The following is a 26,623-nucleotide window of genomic DNA, read 5'->3' as shown; positions in this document are numbered from 1 at the left end:
CAAAAATACTCTGTCCTTTGCATTAATATTTAGGAAAATAAGAGAAAAATGTCATTTGCTTAGTAATGTGGAAAGCGGTGTATGTAGCTTACACACCTGACTGAGCTACATAAACTAGTTGTGTTTGAATGTTTTCATGGCGGATGAGCTTTTATCCTGTAAGCAGACTTTTTACTTGCTGTTATTAAACATTTTGTTTGGTTTTACAGGTCAAGTTTTTGACATTTTACTTTTGGTATCCTAATCCACACCTTGACCCTCAATCTAACCCTAAATGTAAGTTTAATTCAATTTAATTTCAAAAGTCTGAGTGTTTTTCTCTTCTGAGATAAACGTCCATCTCAGATGAATGGTCTGATAGAGTGGCTGTCAGAAGTGAACGGTTGACGGCTGGACTATCTTGTGAAGTCTGCATCTTTGTGTGGCATATGGCTGGTACTCTGGCTTTCTCCAGTGAACCAGTTTAGGTTAACTGGTAACTCTAAATGTGAGTGTGAATGCTTGTATGTCTCCATATGTCAGTCCCATGACTGAATGGTAGCCAGTCCAGGGTGTACCCCACCTCTTGCCCAATGGTAGCACAGATCAGCTCCAGCCCCCTGCAACTCCAAATGGGACAACAGGTATAGATAATAGAAGAATGGATGGATGTAATTTACCGCACCTAATTCATTCTGTGAAAACAATCACTACTAGTATATGGGCTTTAAGGCTACTGTGTGCTTGAAACGTGATATTAGATTTTCACCCCCTTAATACCCCACCTCTGTAAGAGGTAAAAAAAAAACTCACAGGACATTGGTTGTAAATTACAGAAAGACTATGAGACTGTGCGGTAATTACAGTGTCACTGATTGAGTCGTGGTAGCAGGGGGGATCGAAAAACTGGGTTGAGAGGGTCACACGAGGAACACTTCATTATCTCAACATGGAACGACAGCAGCAGCAGCAGGGCAGCTGTCAATGCTTTCACTATCAACTACTGAGGTCAGATTTGTCTGCACACACTTTCTTGATCCCCATAGACTTATCAGTGTTCTACATTAAAGGTTTCATTTTGGGCTGCTGCCTTCAAATGACAGCAGCAGGTGAATATGGGGAAAGCTTCTGATTTATTGAACTTCCTACAGCTGACAGGTCTAATAGCCTGTGAGTTACTGACACATCTGCATCAACCTGTGACTAGGAATTAATAAGGATCACGTTTAAAAGTAGTGCAAAAGGATTTGTATGATTCTGTTGTAGACTCATGCCATAAAGTTTGCTTTAAATACATGCTTTATATATTTGCAAAGATATAATGAAGTTGCTTAATTTAATTCTGCAGTTGTTGCTTTTTTTTACATTAGTTTGTGAAAACCTTTAATACAATTTCTCATTCAAATTTTGTTCCTTAACTGAGAGTTCTTTTTTTTCTTACAAAAAGTATATTCTTCCTCCATTGAGTATCTCCTTTGCCTGTGAACTACAAAGACGGCCTTAAGAAATGCAACAAATAAGTCAAATACTTGAATGTGAATGCTGTGCTGTTTCCTCTTCAAAGAGGTCGTTTGATTGGCTGTTGTGAAATGTGTCTCTGTCTTAAAAGTTCCTTTTAGAACTTCAACTTCAGTGGATGTAGTCACTAACAGAGAGGGCAAACATGAAAATGTTTCAGTTTTTAGTGTGAGAAATGTCGTTATACATGATGAAAAATACTGGCATCATTTTTGAATAGTCAGACTTGAACAAAAATGCCAAAGCAGTTAAGTGTGAAAACCATGTCAAATATTGTATCCATGCTTTATTGTGGACCCTCAAATAAACATACTTAAATACATACATTTTACAGATAAATAAATACATAAATATATCATATTTAAACAGCCACACTGTCTCAGTGAAGTCCATGAATACTGACTTTGACAAGTGTAGATGAGGTATTTACAGCTGAGGTCTACTACAGTTCATGAGGAGCCGGGAGGGGAGGCATAATCGACAGGCAGGTCCGGTTGTTTTTTATTTCATTTTTGGGCTCTGTTAGCAGGAGGTGAACGTTTTCCAGAAGAAATTTTTACATGGGGCTTTGCGGTCACGCTGGGGCAGTGATAACCGGTTGTAGACAGCCCTCTCCTCCAGACGTGACTCCAGTGGCTCCTCCAGATCCACGGGGGACACCTCCCCCGGCAGCATGTTGGTGTCCAGAGCTCCGTCCAACAAGCCTGACACCAGCTTCAGGATCAGCTCTTTGCGCTCTTTGCTCAGCTCCTGGACAAAAATGAGAGAGGAAGAAACAGGTTTAAAAAAGAAATATTAAATGTGACATTTGACACTTTAAGCTCCAATATCAAGACTTATTATTCACTATTTTCCCTTTTTTTCCCCTCAAGCATATCAAGTATTGTCATTCTATTTGATGACCTTTACTGTATTGCAAAGTGATAGTAATTTATTGGAAGCTTGTTATTAAGAACAACTATTTAAAAAAATCTTATAAAAAACAGCATGATGAATTAAAAATGTATAGTAAATCCTTTAGGTGCAAATTCAATTTCATGCACCTTAACTTCATTCTTCTTTTTTAAGTATTTTTCACTACAACAAATATTAACATTTATCAATAATAATAATTTAAATAAATATTTTTAAAAATCTCCTGAAATTACAAAGGGACCATAAAAAGAGCCTTCATACCCTGTTCACATGGATGGGGATCCTATCGTCCACAGGAAGCACGGCCGCTGCCCTCACGCTGCACAGAACCCCCATGAGAGCTGCTAAGACCACCAGGAGCTGCATGCTGTGACAGGAGAGCAGGTGACAGACCGGAGCTACAGTCACTGGAGCAGGAGCTTCACCCAGAGATAAGTGTGCAAGAGAGAGAGAGAGAGAGAGAGAGAGAGGAGGGAGTTGGAGAAAGTGTAGTGCAGTTGTTGGTGTCAGCTGGTCACAAAGATTTGGAAACCAGTGATGTTTCTTCTGCTCTACCTCCAAAGTCCCTCACTCTTTTATACGCCTCTCCCCCCTGTTCCTCCACTACTGACGTAGAGGGTGGTGGGTGTATGTATGACGGACATTGGAGGGTGTATGTGTGCGTATGTATGGGGGTGTGTGTGAGTAGAGGAAGGGAGATGAAGGGTTCAGGACAGAACGAATGGAAGTGTTCAACAGTTAACCTTTTTGACAAATTGGGAAGCGGTTGTATTCATGGCATTCACCAGAGGGAACATCTGCAGCAGACAAGACGTCACAGGGATAAATCCAGGTTCTGACATCAACATGGGACTAATGTTTTGACTGTTAGGATGGATGATGTCAAACTAAACCTCCTGATGCAGGTGGACAAACAATTCCTCAACTCATCAACTGCCAACTGAACTCTTCAGTCGCAGCAATCAGAAACATAAATAACCAAGAAAAACTCATCACTACAACACTTACCATTGATTGCTTCACATCCCATAATACTTTTATAAGCATCTGCTTCCTGTCCCTATACTAAATATGCTGCTCTGACACCTGTAGATTACAATTGAGCAGTCTGACACTCACCATGACTTGAGGAAATGTCTGCAGGAAATGCACTGCACCAATCTAGAAAGGCAGACAGTCGGAATAACCAAAAAATTAAGCTATCTTTCTCCACAAATTCAATGTGAAAAAGGCAGCAGAGTTTCAGATGTTGTTCTGTATGATTACTACGGTGCCAATAACTCTTTAATGTCAAAGTGAAAACAGATTTCTACAATTAAATTAAATTAAAATAAAGTGACTGACCCAATTCAACAGAGGTCCATTCCATTGGTGCTATTAGTCTCACAGTTAGTGAAATGGGGATCACCTGAGGGCAGTGAATGTGTCTCAAGTGACCGTAGTATAAAGACACCTGTGTCTCGAAGGTCCAGTCCCTGGCTAATCAGAATTTCTGGCTACCTGTCTAGATCAGGCCGTCCTCACAAACTGAGTGACTGTGCAAGAAGACTAGTGAGAGAGGCCACCAAGACACCTATGACTACTCTGAAGGAGTTACAAGCTGCAGCGGCTGAGATGGGGGAGACTCTGTATGCAACAGTTGATGCCCGGCTTCATCATCAGTCAAACCTTTAGGGGAGAGTTGCAAAAGAAGGCCACTGTTCCAAAAACTCTGATTAAATCTCAACTAGAGTTGGCCAGAAGGTATGTGGGGGACTCCATGGCCAAGGGAAAGAAAGTTCTTTGGGCTGATGAGAAAAAATGGGGCTTCAAACAAGATGCTATGTTGTTGGACACCAAACACTGCACACCACCGCAAACACACCATCCCCTTTGTGAAGCATGTTGGTGGCAGCATCATGCTGTCAGGATGCTTCTCGGCAGCTAGTCTTGGAAGGCCTGTAAAGGTAGAGGATAAAATGAATGCTGCAAAGTATAGGAAAATCCGGGAGGAAAATCTTATAATCAGTCTGCAAGTGAACGACGGCTTGGGAGAAAATTCTTTTTCCAACAAGACAATGACCCATACAGCAAAGCTACACAGAAATGGTTTAAAGAGAACAAAGTGAATGTTCTGGAGTGACCCAGTCAGAGCCCAGACCTCGATCCATAAGAAAATTTATGGCTGGACTTGTGAAGCACCGTTCATGCCTGATCCCCGTGCAACCTGACAGAGCTTCTGCTTTGCCTGATTGAAACCTATCCACACGGACTCAGTGCTGTGATTGCAGCCAAAGATGCATCTTTGAAATACTGACTTGAAGGGGGTGAATATTGCAGTCACGTATTTCCCCAATCGGTTTTCATTTTGACATTAAAGAGTTATTTTTGTCAAAAAAGGCAAACTAATTTAACTGATTGTTTTGTTTGTTTTTTTTTAAATCAAAAACGGGTAAAACCTCCAAGGGGTAGACAATTATATAGGCAGTGTGCACTTGAATTTGAAAATTGTAATTTTCTCTTTCCTTATTCCTTGTCTTTTTCGGTCACGATAGATGACTGTCCATCAGCAAGTCTGGGTCTACTCAAGGCTGCTCTGTTTAAATCAAGATTTTCCTTCACCAAGTGCTGTTTATGGTGATTTAATGTTAAATGTTGTAATGATTTCAAAGCATGAGCTAAATGCCATGCGATATTTTTTGTTTCAAATTTGTGCTATAGGAATTAAAAAATGATAGATATCTGGGGTTTTTGTTACTTTGGTGCTTTTTTGTCCATTTTCCTGTCTGTCTCTATCATCCCTCTCTTTCTGCCTCTATCTCTCAAACTTTGGTTCTGATTTTGTGCTATTACGGCTGTTAGCATTAATGCCATTAAGGCACACCATTAATGCAGTGATTTTTTTGAATTGCATAAATCACATGCAATTTTATGTACAGTAGTGATGGAAAATAAGCCCATCATTGGTCCTTAGAATATGTCGTTTTACCTAATGGGAAAAAATCTTAACTGTTCACCTCAACTTGGTTGCTTACACAGAGAGAGCAACTAAACTGATGTCCATAAGAGTATAAATCCTGTCACAGTAACTTGGCATCAGTGTACTTCAGTGAGTCATTTTGTACATGCACTCCTGTAACAGTGTTAAATAACACATTTTACAGAATTGATAGAGCATCTATTTAAATAATTATTTGAAAGGTCAGGATCATAAAGTACATTGCTTCCTTATATACACTGGTAAAAATTAATTCACATTGCCAATATAGATTTTTTAACTGAAATATAATTCAATTTTAGATGCAACTTAAAAAGTGGTTTATATTGACTAATTGTAAAAAGTCAGAAATTAATTGTGATTTAAAAATGTAAAAATGTCTGTCCTGCCCCAGCCTTAATGTCAAAAGTACACTACTAACTAAATTCCTGTGCTAAATAAAAACACACTTTTGGGTGAAAATCCCCTTAGGTTATCTTTTTAGTGCACATTTTGTACCAGGAAAACTTCCAAAGCTTGAAATACCATTGGATATCTGCAGATTTATTTGAGAAGCATGAAGTATTTCATTTTCCATAGCAACGCCTTGTTTGCTAACAGCAGCAAATGTCTATGTTAAAGTTTAACAAGTGACTACAACTGACTGAGATGTTGAATCAACCTCTGTGTTGTCTGATGAGCATGTTATGACATTTTAATGAGAAATTATCGAAAGACATGTTCACTGGGACAGCTAGACATTGAGGCTTTTGCTTTAAGATTACTGTATGGAGAAACACATCTTTGAGTCTGGTTTTGCAAAGTTTCTTGGTCTGTGATTCATCTAATTTTACAAACTTATTGAAATTTGTGTTAGGCAGCTAAGCCTAACTTTCTGTCACTTCTATGGTACCCAAATACTCCTTGAATGCAATTATTGACTAAGATATATAGAAGCCTTTTTGACAACAGTGGAACTTCTGCCATCCTCAGTAGTGAGGGACATAATAGTGGTCACATGTGTGCAAAAGGTCTGTATGTTTAAATAATGGTTGATTAACAGATTAATAGTGCCTTTTTGCTTTTGTTGCTTTGGTACTTTCCTCAGTCTGTCTCCCTGTCTGTCTCTCCTTATCCAAATTTCTCAACACTTCCAATGCCTACATACAAACCAGTCTGGCTCTGCTCAAGATTTCATCCTGTTAAAAGAATATTTGCCTTGTCACTCTCTGTAAGTGCTTGCTTATTGGAGGATTATTGTTGGGTCATTATAAATAACAGACAGCAAAAATGACAGTCTTTATGCTTTTTACTGAGATGACTTTGTTGTGATTTAGTGCCACATAGAAATGATATGATTTGATTGACTGACATTGTGGGGTACTGAGTGTATGAATCTACACCCAGTACTTCACAATCACAAAGTAAAAATAGAATTTTAGGTTTCTTTGTAAACTGATCAAAAAACAACTACAACAACAACAACAACAACAACAACAACAACAACAACAACAATATTATCAGTATCAGACTCTTTGCAACAACACTTGAAATTTTGCCCAGATTCCTCCCATTTCTCTTGATCATTGCTGAGATATTTTTACACTTTGATCTGAATCCGTTTGTAGTTAATAATTTGACTGGATATGAATTGGTAAGGCACAAACCTCTCTATAGAAGGCCTCACAGCTGACAGTGCACATCAGAGCAGAAACCAAGCCATGAAGTCAAAGGAACTGTCTGCAGTGCTCAGAAACAGGATTGTTGCAAGGCACAGATCTGAGGAAGGCTAAAAAAATATCTGCTACACTAGAGGTTTCCAAAAGCACAGTGGCCTCCATAATTCTCAAATGGAAGAAGTTCAGTAGGGGCCGAGAACCCAGTAGTCCGGCTGAGCTCCTGAGATCCTATGTGGAAAGAGGACAAACTTCCAGGAGGACAACCATCACTGCAGCCCTCCACCAATCTGAGCTTTATGGCAGAGTGGCTGGACAGAAGCCTCAGTCTTCTTAATGAAAACACATAAAAACACACAAAGAGTTTGCAAGAAAAGCACTTGATGGACTCTCAGACAGTGAGAAACAAGATTGTCTTGTTTTATGAAACACAGATGGAACTGTTTGGCTTAAATTCTTGATATTATATCTGGAGAAAACCATGCGCTGCTCATCATCTCCCAACACTGACCACACAGTGAAGCATGGTTCTGACAGCATCATGTGGGGGTGTTTTTCAGCAGCAGGAGCTGGGAGACTGGGAAAGTAGTCATCTCATAAGACTTTTTGTGACATAGTTTTGTAAAAAGGGGTTGAAATAAACTTTATTTAAATACAAAATCATGGCCCTTGATTAAAGATAGAGAGCATGAGCAGGAAAAAAACGACATTCCAATAAAAGTAAAAAATAAGTTTAAGATATCCCAACTTCATTCCCAAATCAAAGGAATAGAAAAGTCATAATTACACTCCTCATATACAGGACATTAATATTGCACCTGCACTATTGTGCTTGCATTTTTAGCTATTGGCAATGAATAATTTGCAAATACAGTATGTTCCACTTAGACACATTGTCAGCTTCAGGGGAAGCTAACTAGAGTCAGCGACATGTTAACACCAACAGAGATCATTTAAAATGACTGAATATATGTTTTCTTTGCCAAGCCTAGGTAATATAATGCCCTGTTTAAGATATCAAAGCAACACATTCTTTCTAGAGTATGTCAGTCTGAAATATTATCTGGTTCATACATAAACTTGTCTTGCAGCTTACATACTCATCTGTGCATCACATTTCTAAATATTGAGGCCTGTTTAACGAGGCTAAGATAACCATTAAATGCAGCCAAAAGAAAAGGTATTTGTAAGCGACAAAACCAAATTACACCGTTCTCAAGAGGTAAACTCCTCAGGAAAACTCATTATGGAGGCCTGATTGCAACAAACTTTCTGGGGAAAATTGCTACGAAAGTTAGTAAAGCTGCAATCAACCTCCAGGAAAAAATCACTGAAATAGCACAGTTAGACAGAGTTTAGTGGTTTGTTGTTGTGACGTCTGTAGACAGTGCTGCTGGCAGGGAACATACAATGCTTTTACTCCAGCAGCTTTTGATATGTTCAAATGGATTCTTCATGGTATCAATACAATGTTTGAGCTTTTTTTTACTACACTGCTGATGTGCAGAAGCTTGAAGTATCAATCCAAAGATTAGCTGACTGTTGGAGCAGCATTGTTGGGCACTGAGAGTGTTTGAAGAATGCAATAGCATGTGTAGCCTCCTTCAAAGCATGAGCTTACAAGAGACTTCAAACTGTGGTGGGCATCAGCGTCACGACTGGGACATTCTCTCAGATCTAATGCTAATGGCACGGAAGTCTCTGTAATGGCTACTCCTTCTTGAAGTACAGCCTCCAGCACAGCCGCTGCACCTTTGTATAGGGAAACAAAACCTCATGTACAAATCAGATTTCAGTATTGACTGATATTTTTCTACTTAACTCCAAAAATTACAGTTCAATTTAAAATGTTCTGTAACACAAGTTATTCATGCCTCTCACATTTGTGTAAATTCTTGGTCAAACCACAAACTATTCACAAACAGTGAATATCTTTTTCCTTTTTTATTTTGTTAAATGCCAAAGGACACTTAAAACCTTGTTGTGTAAAGTCTACCAGCGTCACACACTGTGGAGGCGGCGCAGCAATAATACCACTCATTGTTGCAGGTTTTTCTGATTTAAATATAAAACAACCAGTGACGTCTGAGGTCTACACAACAAGAAAGTTGATGCAACTGAGGGAAATTGTGACACATCAAACTGCTGAAACACTGACTGACTGGACCAATTTACCAGAGCTGAGGGGCTTTTCATTCAAATTCAAAGAAAACCCCCAATATCAGAGTGAATACTGTAAGACAAATGCATGCCTCTAAACCTCTGAAACTGGCTTACACGGGCACATAAAAGCTTGAAGAGTGCCACCTTGTGACTGAATCTTAAAACTACATTTGGACTACAATGGTGCAACAGAACTGTTCATGGTAGATCCTTTTAAAAGGACATTGTGTTTTGAAGAACACCCACATTTCATCCCAACACCCTTAAAATAAGGGTAAAATAAGGCCCCAGGGCCAAATCCGACCTGTGATACAGTTATGCCATGACCGTATCATATTTTTTTATTATAACTGGCCCATCATGAAGGTCTGCACCTTGATGATTTAAAATATTGGAAAAAGGACAAATAATTAGATAAAAAGTCAGGAATGTGGGGGAAAAAATGAAATTGTGTTTTCATTTCATATTTTCAATTTTCCATCTCACAAGTACAACTTAAACTTCAGCTCTTGACTTTTTATCTCATATTTTGACCTTTCACATTCAAAATTTCCAATTTTAAAATATATTTTGTCCTTTTCAACTCCTAACTTTGACTTTTAAACTCACAATATCTTAATTTAATCTCATATTTTGACCTTTTAACTGTTTTTATCACATACTTTTGACATATTTTGAACAGTCAGGATTTAACATTTTAAAACATTATTTTGACTTCTAAAGTCATGATTTTGAATTGTATCTCTTATTTTGACCTGTACAACTCAGGAAATAACAGTTGAACACATTGTTTTTACTTTTAAAGTCATGATTTTGAATTTTTTCTTTATCTTGACCTTCAAAACTCATGATTTCAAATTGTATCACATCATTTTGGCTTTTAAAATTGTGATTTTGAATTTATCTCATATTTGGACCTTTAAAACCCATGATTTGGACTTTCTATTTCAGTAATTTGCCTTTTAAAAAAAATCATTTTGACTTTTAATTTCATAGTTTTACCTTTTCAAATAAGTTGGACTTTTATCTCAGATTTTAACCTTTGAACTTACCATTTTTACTTTTTTAAATCTTAAAAAAATCATTAAAATCTTTGTTTCCACAATTCATTACTTGTGAAAATGAGGTTGACAGTTTGTGGTCAAATGTCCCTGTTAGGCTCTCAGGTTAGACCTAAATTCATTTTCCGGCCCCTGCTGTGATTGAGTTTGACACCCCTGCGCTATATGGACAAAAGTATTCAGCCACATGACCATTACACCAACAGAGACAAGGACAATGACATTGTATCCAAATATGTAATATGGAGTTGGCCCCCATTTTACAGCTAAATCAGCTTCCACTCTATTTAGATGGCTTTCCACAAGATTTTTAGAGAGATTTGTGCCCATTGATTCTGTCGAGCCTTCACAAGGTCAGGAACTGATGCTGGAGGAGAAAGCCTGGATCACTATCTCCATTCCAGTTCATCCCAAGGGTGCCCGATGAGGTTGAGGTCAGGACTCTGTGCAGGACAGGCGAGTTCCTCAGGAAAGAGAATAAATGCTTGGACTAAAAGTTAAGACTAAAATGTGAGGCCTTTTTATGGACTGAAAGCATAAAGTGTGAAATGAATAAAATATGACTAAAACTTAAAGATACTGAATGTAAAGACAAAGACTGAGACTGAAATTAAAATAGCTGTCAAAATGAACACTAGTCCATTTACAAAATAATTAAAAAAAAAATTATTATGACATCTCTATGAACTGAATGCTGTCGCAAAAACATTTTTTTGGTGCAACACTCATGTTACTATGATTGTTGTTGATTAAAAAAATCTTATGCAGGAAAGTATTTCTTCTAGATCAGTGTAATGAGAGCTTTATGAAGTATTAAACATATGCAGGGAACTCTTAACCCCTGGGCTGAACATTTACAGTACCCCAGTGGAAACAGCTACTGAAATGTATCACATATTAACCTGTGTTTGTTTGGAAAGTGATACTGAATCTGGTAAAGATAAGCTTAAAACAAGGGACAGAGACCCTGTGCAGATTAATATCAAACTCATTGAACTTGCATGAGAGATATTTCAATGACTCAACAACTAAAAAAACCTCTAACTCACTTTTATTTGGTCTAGATATAGACACAAAAGCTGTCAGCGACATCCGACATAGAAACCAATCGTCCGTTTTCTGTTACCAATTTAATAGTTTTTATAAAAACACAAATCATTATTCAATTACAACACCATTTCTCAACAAACATTCAATATGTGGATTGACAACTAAGAGATAACTTAAGATGGTTGACCATGTGATGACTCAGAATACAAACTCACTACTGGTGGTCACTACCCAATACTGCAAGTAAGAATTGCATAATCAATTTGCATGTTAAAATCCACGTTCCTTCATTAGAAGCTCCAATGCCATACTTGATATCCTTTTTAACACCATTTCATTTTGCTCTTATAAAGTGATGAGCATCAATTAAAAAGTAATGTAAACTTCTTCCATGTCCATTCAGTTACAGCTCAAAGAGATTATTTAAGCAAATACATAGTATGCTTTCTAGGACACTATCGAGGATAGATACAACACCATGATAGATACACCAGGTTGCTTTTTCAATGACAAAAAAAAAAAAAGGTTTTAGGCACTATAGGGTTTATGTGTAGAGGACACATTATTATTGTGGATATATACAGTCATGACAGATGGCATCCACGTGTTTTCCTATGAGCACAGATTGATATCAAACAATACAAATAAAAGTACGGCAATAGATTACACATACATTCTCTATATAGTATGTAATATATTGCATAATATGTAGAGCGAATCCAATAGACAGTACAGTTTCAGCGTGAGGTCAGTTTTGATGGCAAGCGCTTCCTACTCAGCCAACCCATTAAAACCGCTCGTCACAACATGCTAAGACATTTACAGAGTAAAAATGACAAACCAAATAACTCCTGTGAATAAATTAACACCTAGAGTGTGTAAGATTGGAGGAAACATCTGAAGGAACTAACATGTTCTCTTTGCCGGCAGTAAGCTCAACCCTGCTGATTGTTCTTATTAGCCTCCAACATCAAATCTTATAGAGGCTCCTCTCTTCAGCAGGGCTGAACTTTTTCAGGAGGTGTTGATGCCTTAGGACAGGGTTCTCTGTGGTTCGAGCGCTAGGTAGAGAATGAGTATGTTGGGCTGTCGTAGGTGGTCATGCATCATTCAGTACCTGTTCAAGTAAAGAGTAAATGGGAGCAAACCAGTGTTAATAGTTCTAAATTGTACTGAAGACTTTAAATTTGGAACATGATAAAACAACACATACCTTTCTTGCAAACTCAGGGAGGACAAACGATGCTTTGTGAATTTCAGGGTTGTAATATTTAAGACTCATATTTTCCATTTCTTCTTTTGACAAAGCTTTCACTGGTTCCCTGAAATTTGTTTCCTTAAAAAAGCAGAAGAAGCACATCAGGCATCTGATAGATGTTACCACTTCCACAAATCATTGGGCTGGTTCTAAAAGCTAGGTGTGCTTTGAAAGAAATCTGGTAAATATCAGGTGTATGATGGGTAAAGAGTGACAGAGATACTTACAGGATTTTTACTGCACAGCATGAATCCAATTTGGCCACTGGGATAAGTTGGGATGGTGCCGTAGGCATAGTCCACCACAGGGAATAGAGTTTTGCAGAAGGTTCGCATCTCCTTTATCAGCTCCAAATGGAGCCACTGACACTCTCCTGTGAAATTTACACAAGAGCAAAGGAAAGGTTATAGACATTTCATTCTGCTTTTCTCTTGTGTCTTCAGAAAGTTGAGATGGACTGTATAAAACTTCGAAATTACAGCTGAAATGATCAAACTTTTAGGCTTGTTTTTAGCAGGCTTGGAAAGGGGGTGTAATCTTTTTTATGCGAGTAGCATGAACAGCTCTTCTACCACCAACACATCTGTGTTATAAAATGACTTTACCCTGGGAACAAAGAATTCCATCGTTTCTCAGCGCTGCCTTCATCAGTTGATAGTAAGACTCCTTGAACAAACTCTCAGCAGGTCCTGCAGCATAAAAACAGAGGTAAGAACAAGACTGCCTCCAGTCAGAGCTTCAAAAAAGGTAATAAGTTACACTTACCAACAGGGTCTGAGGAATCAGTAATGATGACGTCAAAGGCATCCTGGTTCTGCTTCATGAATTCAAAGCCGTCTCCAACATGTAGGGTAAGCTTTGGACTGAAAAATCCTTTAGCCATCCCAGGGAGGTATTTCTTTGATGCATTGATGACATCCTAAAATACATCAACAATATCAAAAGAAGCAGGCATTACTAAGATGCAGTACTGAGATAAACAGTGGTTCTGTATGGCTACATCCTCATACCTCATCTATTTCACACAGAACCACAGATTCCACCAGAGGATTCTTCACAACTTCCCTCAGCACACCACCATCACCACCCCCTATAATCAGGACCTGGAAATTGAGGGAGGAAGGAAGGAAGAATGGGTCATTCAGTGTGTAGTAATACAGCAGATCCATGAACAACCCTGCTATACTTAAAGAGTGATACCTTCTTGGGGCACGGGTGGCTGCACAGAGGAAGGTTGGCAATCATCTCTTGGTATGCAAACTCATCTCTCTCTGTGCACTGGATCACTCCATCCAGAACCAAGACATTGCCATAGGTTTTACTGCAAAGTAAAATTAGAGGGGAAAAGGATAACAGGTTGGAAAGCAAGCTTGAACACCCTGATTGACTTAATGTCTAGCGCTTGAACACAGTTACAAACATAAGCGATTCTGGTTAACTTGTCAATGCTATGAAATGTCTCACATAACTCAGAGACAGCGTTGTACTAACAGGTCTTATCCTGAAACGGTCTTTCTGAGCTATTAATGTGTTCTTATAGTTAGCTAAAACTTGAAGCAAACGGTGCAACTCTCAGTCAGCTGAAGAAAGTTCCTATGATCTCACGAGTTCCGGATTGCCCATTCATTTCCAATAAGACGTCGACAGCTAGCACCGTTAGCTAAGTTATGTGGCTCCAATCCTCACCTCTTGAAAACCATAACGTCTTGAAATTTGGATTTCTTATGGTAGAGGACCTCTTCGACTTGAAGGCTCATCGCCTGCCCCGGCCATAACGTGCACGTTTCTGTAAACCATCCGTCTTTAATGTGGTCCATGTTGGCTACTATCACACACAAGTAACAGTGATGTGTCTACAAGTGTGGCGATGTGAGTAAGTTACGACAAAGATGTGACATTTCACAATTTCCTAACAGCTAAACATGATGTCTCGTGTTGCAACGAATGGGACGCGGTTCACGCCAGTGACTGGCTGTTTCCAGAGCCAATGGTTGTCAGGACTTACCGGTTCATATATAGTTTGTTTGACTTTACACCATGACCCCGCCCTATGGCGAGAGCCGAATGTGCGCTGTAGTAGTCCACGTGAAGCTCGAAGCTTAGCTAAATCACAGTGACGCATTATTGCGCATGCGCAAGTCGGAAACAGCACAGATGGCTTAAGAGAGTGACGGGTTGAGACCATGTGCCATCAAAAAAGAGAAACTTTTAAATCAACCACAAAAACAATGCAATTCTAAACACAACTTATTTATTTTGTATGGTAAATACAATCAGTCACCTGGGGTATTGTAGGATTACACTGAGAAGCGTATGCTGCCAATGCACTAAGCTAATGCACTATATTTACCATAGCCTACCATATACAACACCATTAAATGATTGTTCATTATTTTGACAGCAACTTTGTTTAATGTATTATAAAGTCACATTTCGTTTTTCCCTCTTCTTTTCCTTTTTCCTTTCTTTTCTTTTTTAAACACCTTTAAGAAAGTTAATTAAATTGTATTAGGAAACCCCTTGGGACTGAGCTTTACTCCACAAGAAGCAGGCCCAGATTTGATGCAACTGTGGGTAACAGTGACTTCACACAGCAAAATTGACTGATCTGAACTTCAGATACCAACCAAGGGGCTTTTCTTTCTAGTACAAACATTTCCTGAAATACAAAGTGATATTCCTTTACCAAGCAAGATTTTAAAAGCAAATTAGGATAAATTTATTTTAATCATTACACCACGTGAAAATGATTCCTCAAAACAAGTAAAAGTGTGCCATCTTGTGCCTGAAAAATGAAGTGCACTTGGGCCTTATTGTTGTAATTAAAGCAATGCTCATACCAGCATTTACTGTAGAAGACTAGGAGCAGTGTTGATGGTGGAACATCATTTAAAACACTTGAACCACATTACATATGAAGATGAACAAGTTAATGCAGGATTTATAAAGAGTGATCAGACAAGTTATATACACAGAACTTTGTCTCTGTGCTGTTGCCAGAGAGTAAGGATCATTTTCCTGGAAGTAAATATAATAAATATGAAGGTATTTCAAGAGCTGAGTCGGAAGTTTAGCTTTTTTTTTCTCTTTTTAATCATTTGAAATCATTACTTCAAAGCGATGTGCTGTTTAGTGTATGGTTAATAGGTGGGTGTAAGACTTTTCACATTGCAGGTATAACCAGCATCAACTAAATCAGAGCATAATATTCAGTAAACTCACTGAAGTGCATAAATGAATGGGAGCTTCCTTTTTCAGCAGCATTCCAGCATTTTCAGTACAGGAAGCTCTGAAAATACTGGAGCAGCTACTGCGCATTACATTGGTAGACCATGTTTTGAACTGTAGCCTAACCATGACTGAAGCTTGGCAGCTTGTCCTGCTGGTTTTGAGCAACACAGTAGTCTTTAATGCCAGAAAATGTGTTTTACACTGTGTACATATATATATTTACATATATTTACTGTTCGGCTTCTGTGCAATGATATTCTTTGTAGTGTTTTTCATAGTACTTACATAGGTGACATTACTGAGTGTACCTACATACTACGTGGAGTTCTGCACACCTGTTTGCAATTAAATATGTAACATAAGCTCGTGAAGCCCAAACACACCTGAACCCTTTTCATGGTAGTGTTTTGCATTTGATATAGCTGTGTGTATAATTTTGGTGGAAGAAACTAGTTTTTAAAAGGCAAAACATGGTTTTGAGAGCTGTATTTCATTTAGCAAAAACATTACTTTACAGTAAGGAATAAGCAGCTAACTTTTTCAGTTTATTTTCAGAGCGTCAAGCACAGTTTTTTGAAACATGTTCGAACATACAGGAAAAACACTGTAACACAGTTCCATTTATCCTTCTTTACGAGCTTATTTTGTTTGATGTACAGAGTGGGTGTAATGGTTTGACTGGTGCTGAATTAACTGATGATACTCCATTAAACATTTAACTACAATGTAATGTTACTGGGACATTTTGTCTATCTTCACAAAATAAATGCCATGGCTATGCCAATTCTGTCTTTTGGTATTAATGTAAACCAGGCATTTGCTTTGAATTTTTCTGTTTATGAAGTAAAAAATAAGAAGGTCAAGTCTCATGTTATGGTTGACCTACGGTTTTGGCAATTGGGCCACAGCACCCTGAAGTTTGGTAAAAGCTGTGCAAAAGAATAATTTTCCCTTGTTTATTTATTATTATCTCCCCATAGACCCATTTTCTTTTACATCACCAATATTTTTAGACATTTGACTTCAACCCCAGAAATAAATGTTGCATTGTGAAGTGCATACCTGTGAAAAATAGTGATTGAAAGAAAACTATAACTGCTTTTATGTCACCGGTTTATCACATTTCACAAATGAATGAATAAATACATGAACCTCACACTCAAATCTAAGGATTGGGTATAGTTTTATTTTTGGCTAACTAGTATTGTGGTTTCACAAATAATATTTTTTCTGTTTAAAAACTTCACAGTGTAATGATTCTGCATACAGGCCTGTTGCTGAACAGATTATGAGTATACTGCAAAATGGACTCACATAAAAGGAAAAACGATTCCAAATCAAATTCATGTTTAAAGCTAAGTAGTGCTTCATCTTCTTTGCCAACAACAAAAGTACACAAGTAGATGTCATTCATACTTCAAAGTATGCAAGACATTTTGTAATGTGTAGATTCACCAAAGCCTGTCAAGTTGATGATAATTCTCTTTAATTGCAGACCAGTTCTTTAAATTTGTCATCACAAAAAGACTTCAAAGACCACAAACAAAGAAACTAAAGACATCCCAAAAATTACTCAACATCAAGATATTAGAGACTGGAAGGAGGGAAACTTCTCTCTTCAGAGGTGCTGAACCTGCTGAGATTTCCTTGGCAGAGGTCTGTTTGTGGACCAGGGTAGGTCTTGAACATGATGGTTGTGGCCGATCAAGGGTCACTGAGTACCTGTCAATGATCGAAAAGATATTGAGAGAAAAGCGGAGAGGTTAACATTTTAGAAGCCCTGATGGCATATAAATCAGAATTCCAATTATCATTTGACAACATTTACCTTTCTGGCAAACTCGGGGAGCTCAAAAGCTGCTTTGTGCATTTTGGAGTTGTAATATCTAAATTCCATATTTTCAACTTCTTCTTTCGACAGGACGTCCACTGGTTCTCTAAAGTTTGTTTCCTAATTGGAAAAAGAAAAAAAAAACCACAAGATGGGTGTAATTAATCACCAAGGAAAAGGAAACACGTTATTTCTGCAAGTTTTACAACAAGCCAGGGGAATCTAGAAGAAAACTGGGAACTATCAGGTGCACACAGAGAGTTACTAGTATGCTTACAGGATCTTTACTGCACAGCATGAATCCAATTTGGCCACTAGAATAACTTGGGACACAGGTGTAGGCATAGTCCACAACAGGGAATAGCTTTTTGCAGAAGGTTTGCATCTCCTTTATCAGATCCAAATGGAGCCACAGACACTCTCCTGTGAAATGATTCAATAGCAGAAGAGAGCACACGCTTATGTAAGATGTATTGTTACATCTTCAGAATAGAACCAGAAATATAAACGGAAACATAACATCTAGGGAGGACTGAGAATTACCCTGGGAGCAAAGAATTCCATCACTTTTCAGCGCTGACTTCAAAAGTTCATAGTAAGGCTCCTGGAACAAACTCTCAGCTGGTCCTGTGGAAAAAAACAATGTAGGATAGGAGTTTCTCTTATAGCAGCGTTTTCTACTTAGAGCCCGTACTTCCTAGTATCTCACAAAAGCTTAGCTGTCCAGGATCCACTTAGAACAATGAAACAAATTCGACCTGTTTTCATTGACAAAATCCCAACATAATAGGCCTTCATATACTTGTTCTTGCCAAAAGATCTATGAATAACCCATCAATTATTACGATGGGGTCTAAAGGCCACATAAAAAAAAATAAAGATGATCTCTTAATTTCTGAGAAAACCCCCCCCCCCCCCAAAATTCTCAAGTATAAAAAGTTGTAAATTTCCGAGAAAAACACTCAAGTTTTTATACTTTAAAAGTCATAAATTTACATGATCCAAGACAGAGATTATAAAGTCAGAAATAGCTGACTGTGTTGAAAAAAATATTCCGGATGAAGCTGTCTTCCTTTCACCAATTTTGCAGTTGGGTGGTTAATCACATGATTCTTCTTAGTGGGACTAAGCAACAAGGAAGTTACTTGTGATTTTAGCCAATACACATCACAAAACCATTTTATCTTTACTTAGAAAATATAACTCTGTCTTCAGTTTGGTTTCATGTAAATTTTGTCATAAATCCATGATTTTAAATGAGTCTTTTTTTCCCTGCACAAATTAACAATTCTTTAAAATGGAGAAATTCGGGGTTTGGTTTGTTGTGAATATATGACTTTATAATCTCAAAAATTTCTCTTTTTTCTCATAAAAACATACAACTTGTTTCTCAAAAATCAAAGGTTCCTGCTTAATTTTTTTTTTATTTTAGTGGACCTAATAAGCTGCCATACATTATCTTTCTAATCATGATCTTCAAATAAATATATATGCATATCTAATGTCAACAATGTCAGAGCAGACAGGGCCCTGCAACCCCCCTGAGGCCTTTGGCGCCCTCAAGGGGTTCCTGGACCCCAGGCTGGGAACCACTGCTGTAAAGTATTATTCTGTAATGCCAAACCACACACCAACAGGGTCTGAGGAATCAGTGATAATGACGTCAAAGGAATCTTGGTTCTGCAGCATGAACTCAAAGCCATCACCAACATGAAGGGTGAGTTTAGGACTGTAAAACCCCTGGGCCATCCCAGGGAGGTAGTCCTTTGCAACATTGATGACATCCTTCATAGCAAAAAAGGGAGAGAAAAATAAATAAATGGACAGATTAAGAATAAGGAAGAATACTGCTTATTGTGCAGCAAAGAGACGGTAGATCTTGCCAGTTGTTTTTCTCTCACCTCATCTATCTCACACTGAACCACCGACTCCACCAGCGGGTGTTTCACAACTTCTCTTGCTACACCGCCATCTCCTCCACCAATAATCAGCACCTGTGAGAAAAGGAGAGGGAACATGGCTCACCCAGAGTGTTGCAGTATTACAAATCTATTAATGAAGAGAAAATGAGAGCAAAGTAAACCTTCTTAGGGTCAGGGTGGCTGTACAGAGGAAGGTTGGCCATCATCTCTTGATATGAAAACTCATCCCTCTCAGAGCACTGGATCACTCCATCCAGCACCAAGACGTTACCATAATATTTACTGTAGAGTGACAAGGATGAGAGATTAAACTGAAAGCATACTCACCCTTTAGTAAAAGTCAACATAGCTTATATAATTACCATAATACAGGCTATGCGCACAAGATATCAGAAAGTTTGCAAGAATTCTTGCAAACAGTCTGCAAACTTTCATTCTTGGTAAGATGTCAGTGCTGGCCACTATCCACACACTAAGAGTTTTCTTTCCCATAACTCATTTTTAAACCTTAAGTGCTTGAGAAGTAAATTACAGGTAACAGATAAAGACACTTTTCAAGCCTTTGTTGGCTGATTGCTTTCAAACGCTAGTTAACTTTATTGATATTAGCCCAAAAAAGCCTCACTGACACGAACAGAAAACAACAAATGTTTTAATCATAGACTGTGGTTTTACTCTACTAGCAGCTATCAGCGTCGTTAGCCGGCACACTCACCTCTTGAAGGCCATGACATCTTGATATTTGGACTTCTTGTGGTAGAGCAGCTCTTCCACCTCTAGGCTCATAGCTTGCCCCGGCCACATTGGAGATAATTCCGTAAACCATCCGTCCTTAAAGCAGTCCATGTTCACCGTCTACGGCCACAGGTAAGTCACAGTAAAGACGTAACAACTAACCGATGTCTGACAGCTTGACTTGACGACAAACTTTATAAAAGCAGAGCGCTGATGACATCAGTAACTGATATTAACACGAGCCAATGGGATGGTAGGATGCATCTGTTCGTGTTACTATTGTTTGACTCGACTTTTGAATTTCGGGCCTTCCTTTGTTTAGATAGCATTTCCATAGGCCTATGTCCTGCAGCTTCAACGAGTTAAGAACAGCTTTTAAAAAAGACATTATATGATACAGTGAATTCAGGAAGTATGCAGACTCCCTTCAGTTTTTAAAGCTAGATTCTCATGAATCTACACCTAGCAGTCCATCATGACAAAGTAAAAACAGAATTTAAGACATTTTTGCAAATGTATTACTAACTAAAAAACCGAAATATCACTTTGACGTTCAGACCTTTTACAACAAAAACTTGAAATCTAATTTTCAACACAGGATCTGGAGCTTAGTCAGAGAGACCATCAGGTTCTTGGTCACCACTATTCCTAAGGCCCCTCTCCCCCGATCGCTCAGTTTGGCTGGGTGACAAGCTCTTAAAGAAGTCCTGGCTGTGCCAAACTTCTTCCATTTGATATTTATGGAGGCCACTGTGCTCTTGGGAACCTTCAGTGCAGCAGAAATATTTTTGAAGCCTTCCCTAGATCTTGGAACAGTCCTGTCTCTGAGCTCTGTAGGCAGTTCCTTTGACCTCATGGCTTGGTTTTTGCTCTGATTTAATTGTGAGGCCTTCTATAGAGAGGGGTGTGCCTTTCCAAACATGTCTTATCAACCTATTTTACCGCAGGTGGACTCAGCAAAGATCCAGAGAAATGGGAGGAAGCTGAGCTGAACTTCAAATGTTTTTCAAAGGGTCTTAATACTTATATCAATGTGATATTTCAGGTTTTTATTTTTGAAAAATTTGCAAAAAATAAAATAAAATAAAAATAAAAAAATTCTGTTTTAACTTTGTCATAATGAGGTACTGAGTGTAGATTAATGAGGATGAAAAAAAATATATTTTCAACTGTGGCATCAGGCTGCAACATAAAAAATGTAATGGGGTCTGATATATTCTGAATGCACTAGTACATTACTATTATTAGGGGAACCACCAGGGAAGAAATTAAGAAATAATTCTATATTAAAAATATTAACTCATGCTGAAATATTTTGAGGGTCTCTGTACTTAATGGGCTGCAAGAATCATTATTATGTTTATTCCTCATACAGTCCTTGGTTACACTACTTTTGCTAAAACAAAGTTGAGAATTAAATTTCATAACTGCAAGCAATCCTCAAAATGCTTCATAAATGTAACAAATACATTTCAATAGTTCAATAAAAACTAACTTCTGAAAATGATTATGTTCTATATTGAAAAGCTTCAGGATTGTAGAAATGAGCTTTTTATTGTTTTACCCCATTCTTCTAAAGAAATTCCTGCGCTCTTCTTTTTATGAAACCCACTTTCTTTATTTTATGTCGCGGCCTGATGCTACAGTTGAAAAAGAAAAGTATTTTTGTCCTCATTAACCCACACCCAGTAACCCATCATGACAAAGTGAAAACAGAATTTTAGATTTTTTGCAAATTTAATAAAACTAGAAAACTGTAATACAACATTGACATAAGTATTCAGACCCTTTGAAAAACACTTGAAACTTAGCTCAGGTGCTTCCCATTTCTCCATTGTTGCTGAGATGTTTCTACACCTTGATAAGAGTCCACCTGTGGTAAATTTAATTGATTCGGCATGAAATGGATGGGCACACCTCTCTATAGAAGCTGGCAATGCATCTCAGAGCAAAAACCAAGCCATGAGGTTAAAGGAACTCCCTGCAGAGCTCAGAGACAAGATTGTATTTCAAGGCACAGATCTGGGGAATGCTACAAAATATAACAATGGCCTCCATATGGGAGAAATTTGGAATAACTAGGACTCTTCCAAGACCTGGTTGCCCAGCCAAACTGAGGGATCAGCAGAGAAGGCCCTTAGTCAGAGAGAGGATCACAAACCTGATGGTTACTCTGACTGAGCTCCAGAGATCCTGTGTAGAGATGGGAGTTCAAAAAGAACAACCATCACTGTGACTCACCACTGATGTGGGCTTGATGTCAGAGTGGCTGGTGTAGAAACATCTCAGCAAAGTTTGGGAGAAATGGGGGTGTTTTTGCAAAGGGTCTGAATACTTCTGTCAATGAGAAATTTCCATTTTTTCTATTTTTTTTTTTTAAATAAATCTGCAAGTATTTCTAAAATTCTGTTTTCACTTTGTCATGACATGGTACTGAGCGTAGATAGATGACAAAAGTTTTTTTTTTTTTTAGATTGCCACATCAGACTGCAACATAAAAACGTGAAAAAAGTGAAGGGGGTCTGAGTAGTTTCTAAATGCACTAAATATATCTATCTTTATATCTTACAAGTTTTCCTTGCAATGAGGAAGTTTTTTTTTGTATGTTTGCAAAAGGTTGGCCTCAGTGCTCACACAACAGAGACTGTTATATCCGGGGGATAAAGTAAGCAAAGGCGAGCAAACTAGATTGATGGATAAATTGAAGTGAATATCACATTCATCCTGGAGATAAAATTTATGAATTGGATTACCATTTTGAAATGTCTTCAAAATGATCATTCTTATAGTTGTAATAATACCCAGGGTTACAATTAAGAACACTGGTTCAAAAGAGTGATTGATTCAGCTACACTTAGGGCTGATCTAACATTAGTGGCTGTCATGTAGCTGGAAACTATTACTGAATCACTGAGTTGACACAGAAGGAAGCTATTGAAACCAACTAGGAGTACCAAGTCTCTATTTTACCAGGAAGTCCCACTAATATTATTATTATTTTTTAATAAGAGATACCTGACCAAGGTAGTAGCCATACAACACCACAAAAATACATTAAAGAACAACTGATACAACACAAGATGACACTCACAATAAAAAAACAACCATGTGCCTCCTTATGATCCTTTCCATTTTTCTTGGGGATATCAGTGAATCTAATTCAAGCTCTTTAGGAAGATAATTCTGCACTGTAGCTGCAGTTTCCCCCTGATCTGTGAAACCTCAGAGTGCAGCAAAGAACAAGTAATTAGGAGATGGTAACTGGAAACCAGTAGAGTTAAAATAAAGAAGGTTGCATTTCAACTCCGCTTAAACCAACTCTAAAAGGCATCTCACCACAGACAAATCATTTTCAGACTGTTCCATCTCATTATTTATACATTTATGAGATCTTGTTAAGGAGAAAAGAAAGGGTTCAGAGTGAAAGTTTGTTCTGCTTGTTTGTACAAGGCAAGACTGTGTGCTAACAGAGACTGTTGTATCCAGGGGACAGTGTAAGCAAAATTGTCATTAAACTAGTCAAACTCCTCAGGGCAAAACAAGATGAACTTAAACAAGGAACACAGCCATGCTGCTGCTGTCTGTTATGTAAAACATAGATGATCTTTATGTGTAATTGATAGGGCTCATTAACTTTTCATGGTCACAATAGTACAAGTGCTTATCTACAATACACATCACTTCCAATGCCGCAGGCTAAGACTTTCTCCATAAGACATGTTTAATACTGAAGTGCATAAAAATAGAAACTTCAAGCTCATGTAAAGAGTAAGGATGTTTGTTATAACCAATATTACATGCAAATATATATATGGTGTTAAACCTCATATTGAGAAGCTGTAAAACCCTAACTCTATACATTTTTGAGAGTAGAAAGTGGTATAACATGTTTCAGCTGATTCTTTGTTGCTGTTTAATTTCCTGTGAGCAACTTTCAGTGTCAACTTCAGCACAGCCAATAGACAAAGCAGTACCTCTTTTGGCATATTTTGTCCACATCAGACAGCTTAATAACATTGGTGAGCTGAAGCAGTCCTGTAAGGAAGAATAGTCCAAAATTCCTCCTGAACATTAACAAGGTCTGATCAGCAGCTACTAAAAACACTTGGTTGAGGCTATTGCTGCCAAAAGGAGGTTCAACTAGTTAAATCCCAGGTTCATTTACTTTCTCTAGCAGCACTGTGGATGTTTAATGGTTGTGTTCAATAAAGACTTTAAATATTATAGTTGTTTGTGTGGTATTGGATGAAGTGGTGTTTGTCTGTAATTGTGACTGATGCAGATCAGACCACATTTGGTGACCAATTAATGCCAAAAAACTAGATCATTTCAACGTTTGGATTTCACTTTACAGTGAAAATAAAGCTCTTGATCATTCTGTCTCACACTTACTCAGTGTTAGTGCTTTCAGCCATTAAAAATGATGCAGAAGTAGTCCATGTTGTACATTATGATCTTATTTGCTTCCATAGGTCACAAAGGGACAAAGTAATAACAGAGTAACCAGCTTAAAATGCCTCATAGGAGCTCTAAATTTAATTCAGTTAAGTATATCCAGCTTGTTCTTCCACAAAGAGTTTATTGGGGATATCCCACCCAATGGCTAAGCTTGGGATTCCATGGCCTCAAGTGCGCTCCCCTTTGATGCTCAGTGAGACATTTTTTTGGAGTTCAGCGATGCAGCCAACCCACACGCTGAAACAGATGCCATGTTGTGAAGATACCAAGCAACAAGTATGGACTTTCTTGGGCCCTATTCCCCTGTTCCATAAAAACCCCTTATACAGGCCTACATATGGCTCTGTCCGTATACTGACTGACTGAGTAACTGAGTGAGTGACTCTATTTCCAAAGCCCTAACGTAACAGAGTTGCATTTGCTTGGACTGAATGCTGTCGCTAATGGCTGCCTCCACCGTGTTAACCAGAGCCAGACATACAGAGTTGCGCTATGGGTGGGGTTTAGAGGGACTGAAGCCCTCTAATGGCTGCCTTCACTGCTCAGAATTCCTCAGATATAGCTTTAGCCTCTGTTTAACCAGAACTGGGCCACATTTCTGTATGACAAATAATAAAACAACCCTATAAGCTTTTAATGTCGAGAAAGATGTTTTCACACCTTTTCTGACTTGCTTTGGCATGACTATGTGGTAGTTGAGGGGGAAAAGTTAACTTCTTGTGTAAATGCTTGTGTATACTGGCTGCTAGTGTAATGATTAGCTCTGAATTAGTCACAGCAGCACTGTCAAAACTAGACATTTCCTTATTAAAACAAGTGAAGACAGCAACACTAAAAGCTTTCTGTAACTGAAAGGGTGTTTTTGCTCTTCCGCCAACCCCCTACAGTGTGAGTGTGGGATAGTTAAAGGGGGAAAGGGTTACTTGTTGTGCTTGTATTAACGGCTGCTAACGGAACGTTAGCTTGGCCTTAGCCAGACCAACACAATTCTTCATCACAGTTAGCGCTGAGAGCAACACGGAAAGCTTTCTGCTACAAAAAAAAAAAAAAGTTCTCGCTCTACTCCCGGTCTGTTACAGCATGGCTTTCCGATCATGGTGTTGGGCTTGTTCAGTATGGTCTGGCTTTAGCTCTTAGCTGTTAGCTTGGATGTCGCTGTAGGACTGCTGCAGTTTTACTCTAAGCTGGACCGCTGTTCTTGTACTTGATTCAGACTCGTGATTTGAGACTCCTGCACAATCTTCAGTTTTTAATTTTTCCATCATGACCTCCTGTCCCCTTCTCACCCTCGTCTGCTTCCATGCTGCATAAAAATGACACACAAATGCGACGCTCATGCACATGCCTACATTGAATTGCATGCTACGTTTGGTAGTGTAGATTTCAGGCCTCTATCTGTTGAGGGCAAAAGTTTCAGAATACTGGAGGATAAATAGCAGAACTTTCTCCTCTTAAAGCTCCTCTCTGACCATGGAGGGCCAGTGCATCAGCGTGGTGTATGTGCGCTCCAGCTGTGTGTGCCTGTGTCACCCACGTGAGCCAGGGGTGTGCACTATGTTAAAAAAATATTTGGTAAATATTCCCTCAATACTACATGCTTATGGAGAACAAATGAATGTTAAAATCTCTGCATTTGCATTGTTAAGGGAATGCTATACTTACATGTTTTGCAAGTCTTCATTTGCAGGGAATATGATAAATATGATGCTATTGATAATTAACGGGTATAAAAGGATAGGAATACTAAAGTAGAAATTCAGCTTAATTTTACACATATAAAGACCCTTACAAACCTGTCTGAGGAGAATTAGAAATGTTCATGAAACCTGCTGCAGTTTTTATTTTATTTTAGAATAAACAGTTCATTAAC

General features: G+C 38.3%; 3 protein-coding genes across 3 annotated transcripts; all 3 read right to left on the bottom strand.

Moving 5' to 3' along the window:
* Positions 1-1,948: 1,948 nt before the first annotated feature.
* Positions 1,949-2,941, bottom strand: LOC121518018 (somatostatin-1B-like). The gene is made up of 2 exons (XM_041800175.1): positions 2,674-2,941; positions 1,949-2,247 (listed from the first exon to the last, which is right to left on the bottom strand). Exons 1-2 carry the CDS (start codon positions 2,776-2,778, stop codon positions 2,020-2,022), a joined length of 333 nt encoding a protein of 110 aa, XP_041656109.1. The 5' UTR covers positions 2,779-2,941; the 3' UTR covers positions 1,949-2,019.
* An 8,394-nt stretch (positions 2,942-11,335) lies between these two features.
* srm (spermidine synthase) lies at positions 11,336-14,502 on the bottom strand. The gene is made up of 8 exons (XM_041798491.1): positions 14,263-14,502; positions 13,777-13,897; positions 13,587-13,679; positions 13,342-13,495; positions 13,182-13,265; positions 12,804-12,949; positions 12,532-12,654; positions 11,336-12,435 (listed from the first exon to the last, which is right to left on the bottom strand). Exons 1-8 carry the CDS (start codon positions 14,391-14,393, stop codon positions 12,418-12,420), a joined length of 870 nt encoding a protein of 289 aa, XP_041654425.1. The 5' UTR covers positions 14,394-14,502; the 3' UTR covers positions 11,336-12,417.
* A 2,526-nt stretch (positions 14,503-17,028) lies between these two features.
* On the bottom strand, positions 17,029-20,475 carry LOC121517816 (spermidine synthase-like). Its single transcript, XM_041799864.1, has 8 exons — positions 20,276-20,475; positions 19,722-19,842; positions 19,540-19,632; positions 19,270-19,423; positions 18,182-18,265; positions 17,916-18,061; positions 17,636-17,758; positions 17,029-17,529 (listed from the first exon to the last, which is right to left on the bottom strand). Exons 1-8 carry the CDS (start codon positions 20,404-20,406, stop codon positions 17,512-17,514), a joined length of 870 nt encoding a protein of 289 aa, XP_041655798.1. The 5' UTR covers positions 20,407-20,475; the 3' UTR covers positions 17,029-17,511.
* Between the last annotated feature and the right edge of the window lie 6,148 nt (positions 20,476-26,623).

Source organism: Cheilinus undulatus, linkage group 11, assembly GCF_018320785.1.
Source record: "Cheilinus undulatus linkage group 11, ASM1832078v1, whole genome shotgun sequence".
In the NCBI taxonomy this organism is placed as follows: Eukaryota; Metazoa; Chordata; class Actinopteri; order Labriformes; family Labridae; genus Cheilinus; species Cheilinus undulatus.
Note: the sequence above shows the minus strand (reverse complement) of the source record. Positions and strands in the feature narration are given on the sequence as shown.

Bases quoted from the DNA above. Each gene is read 5' to 3' on its own strand.
- srm (XM_041798491.1), bottom strand. From the start codon at position 14,393: ATGGACCACATTAAAGACGGATGGTTTACAGAAACGTGCACGTTATGG. The intron at 13,680-13,776 runs GTATCACTCTTT...CTCAATTTCCAG, and splicing joins GCCACCCGTGCCCCAAGAAG to GTCCTGATTATAGGGGGTGG. The intron at 12,950-13,181 runs GTAAAGTCATTT...TAAATTTCACAG, and splicing joins TGGAATTCTTTGTTCCCAGG to GAGAGTGTCAGTGGCTCCAT.
- LOC121517816 (XM_041799864.1), bottom strand. From the start codon at position 20,406: ATGGACTGCTTTAAGGACGGATGGTTTACGGAATTATCTCCAATGTGG. The intron at 19,843-20,275 runs GTGAGTGTGCCG...GTCACTCTACAG, and splicing joins GATGTCATGGCCTTCAAGAG to TAAATATTATGGTAACGTCT. The intron at 17,759-17,915 runs GTAAGCATACTA...TTTTCCAATTAG, and splicing joins TGCTGTGCAGTAAAGATCCT to GAAACAAACTTTAGAGAACC.
- LOC121518018 (XM_041800175.1), bottom strand. From the start codon at position 2,778: ATGCAGCTCCTGGTGGTCTTAGCAGCTCTCATGGGGGTTCTGTGCAGC. The intron at 2,248-2,673 runs GTATGAAGGCTC...ATTTTTGTCCAG, and splicing joins TCCCCATCCATGTGAACAGG to GAGCTGAGCAAAGAGCGCAA.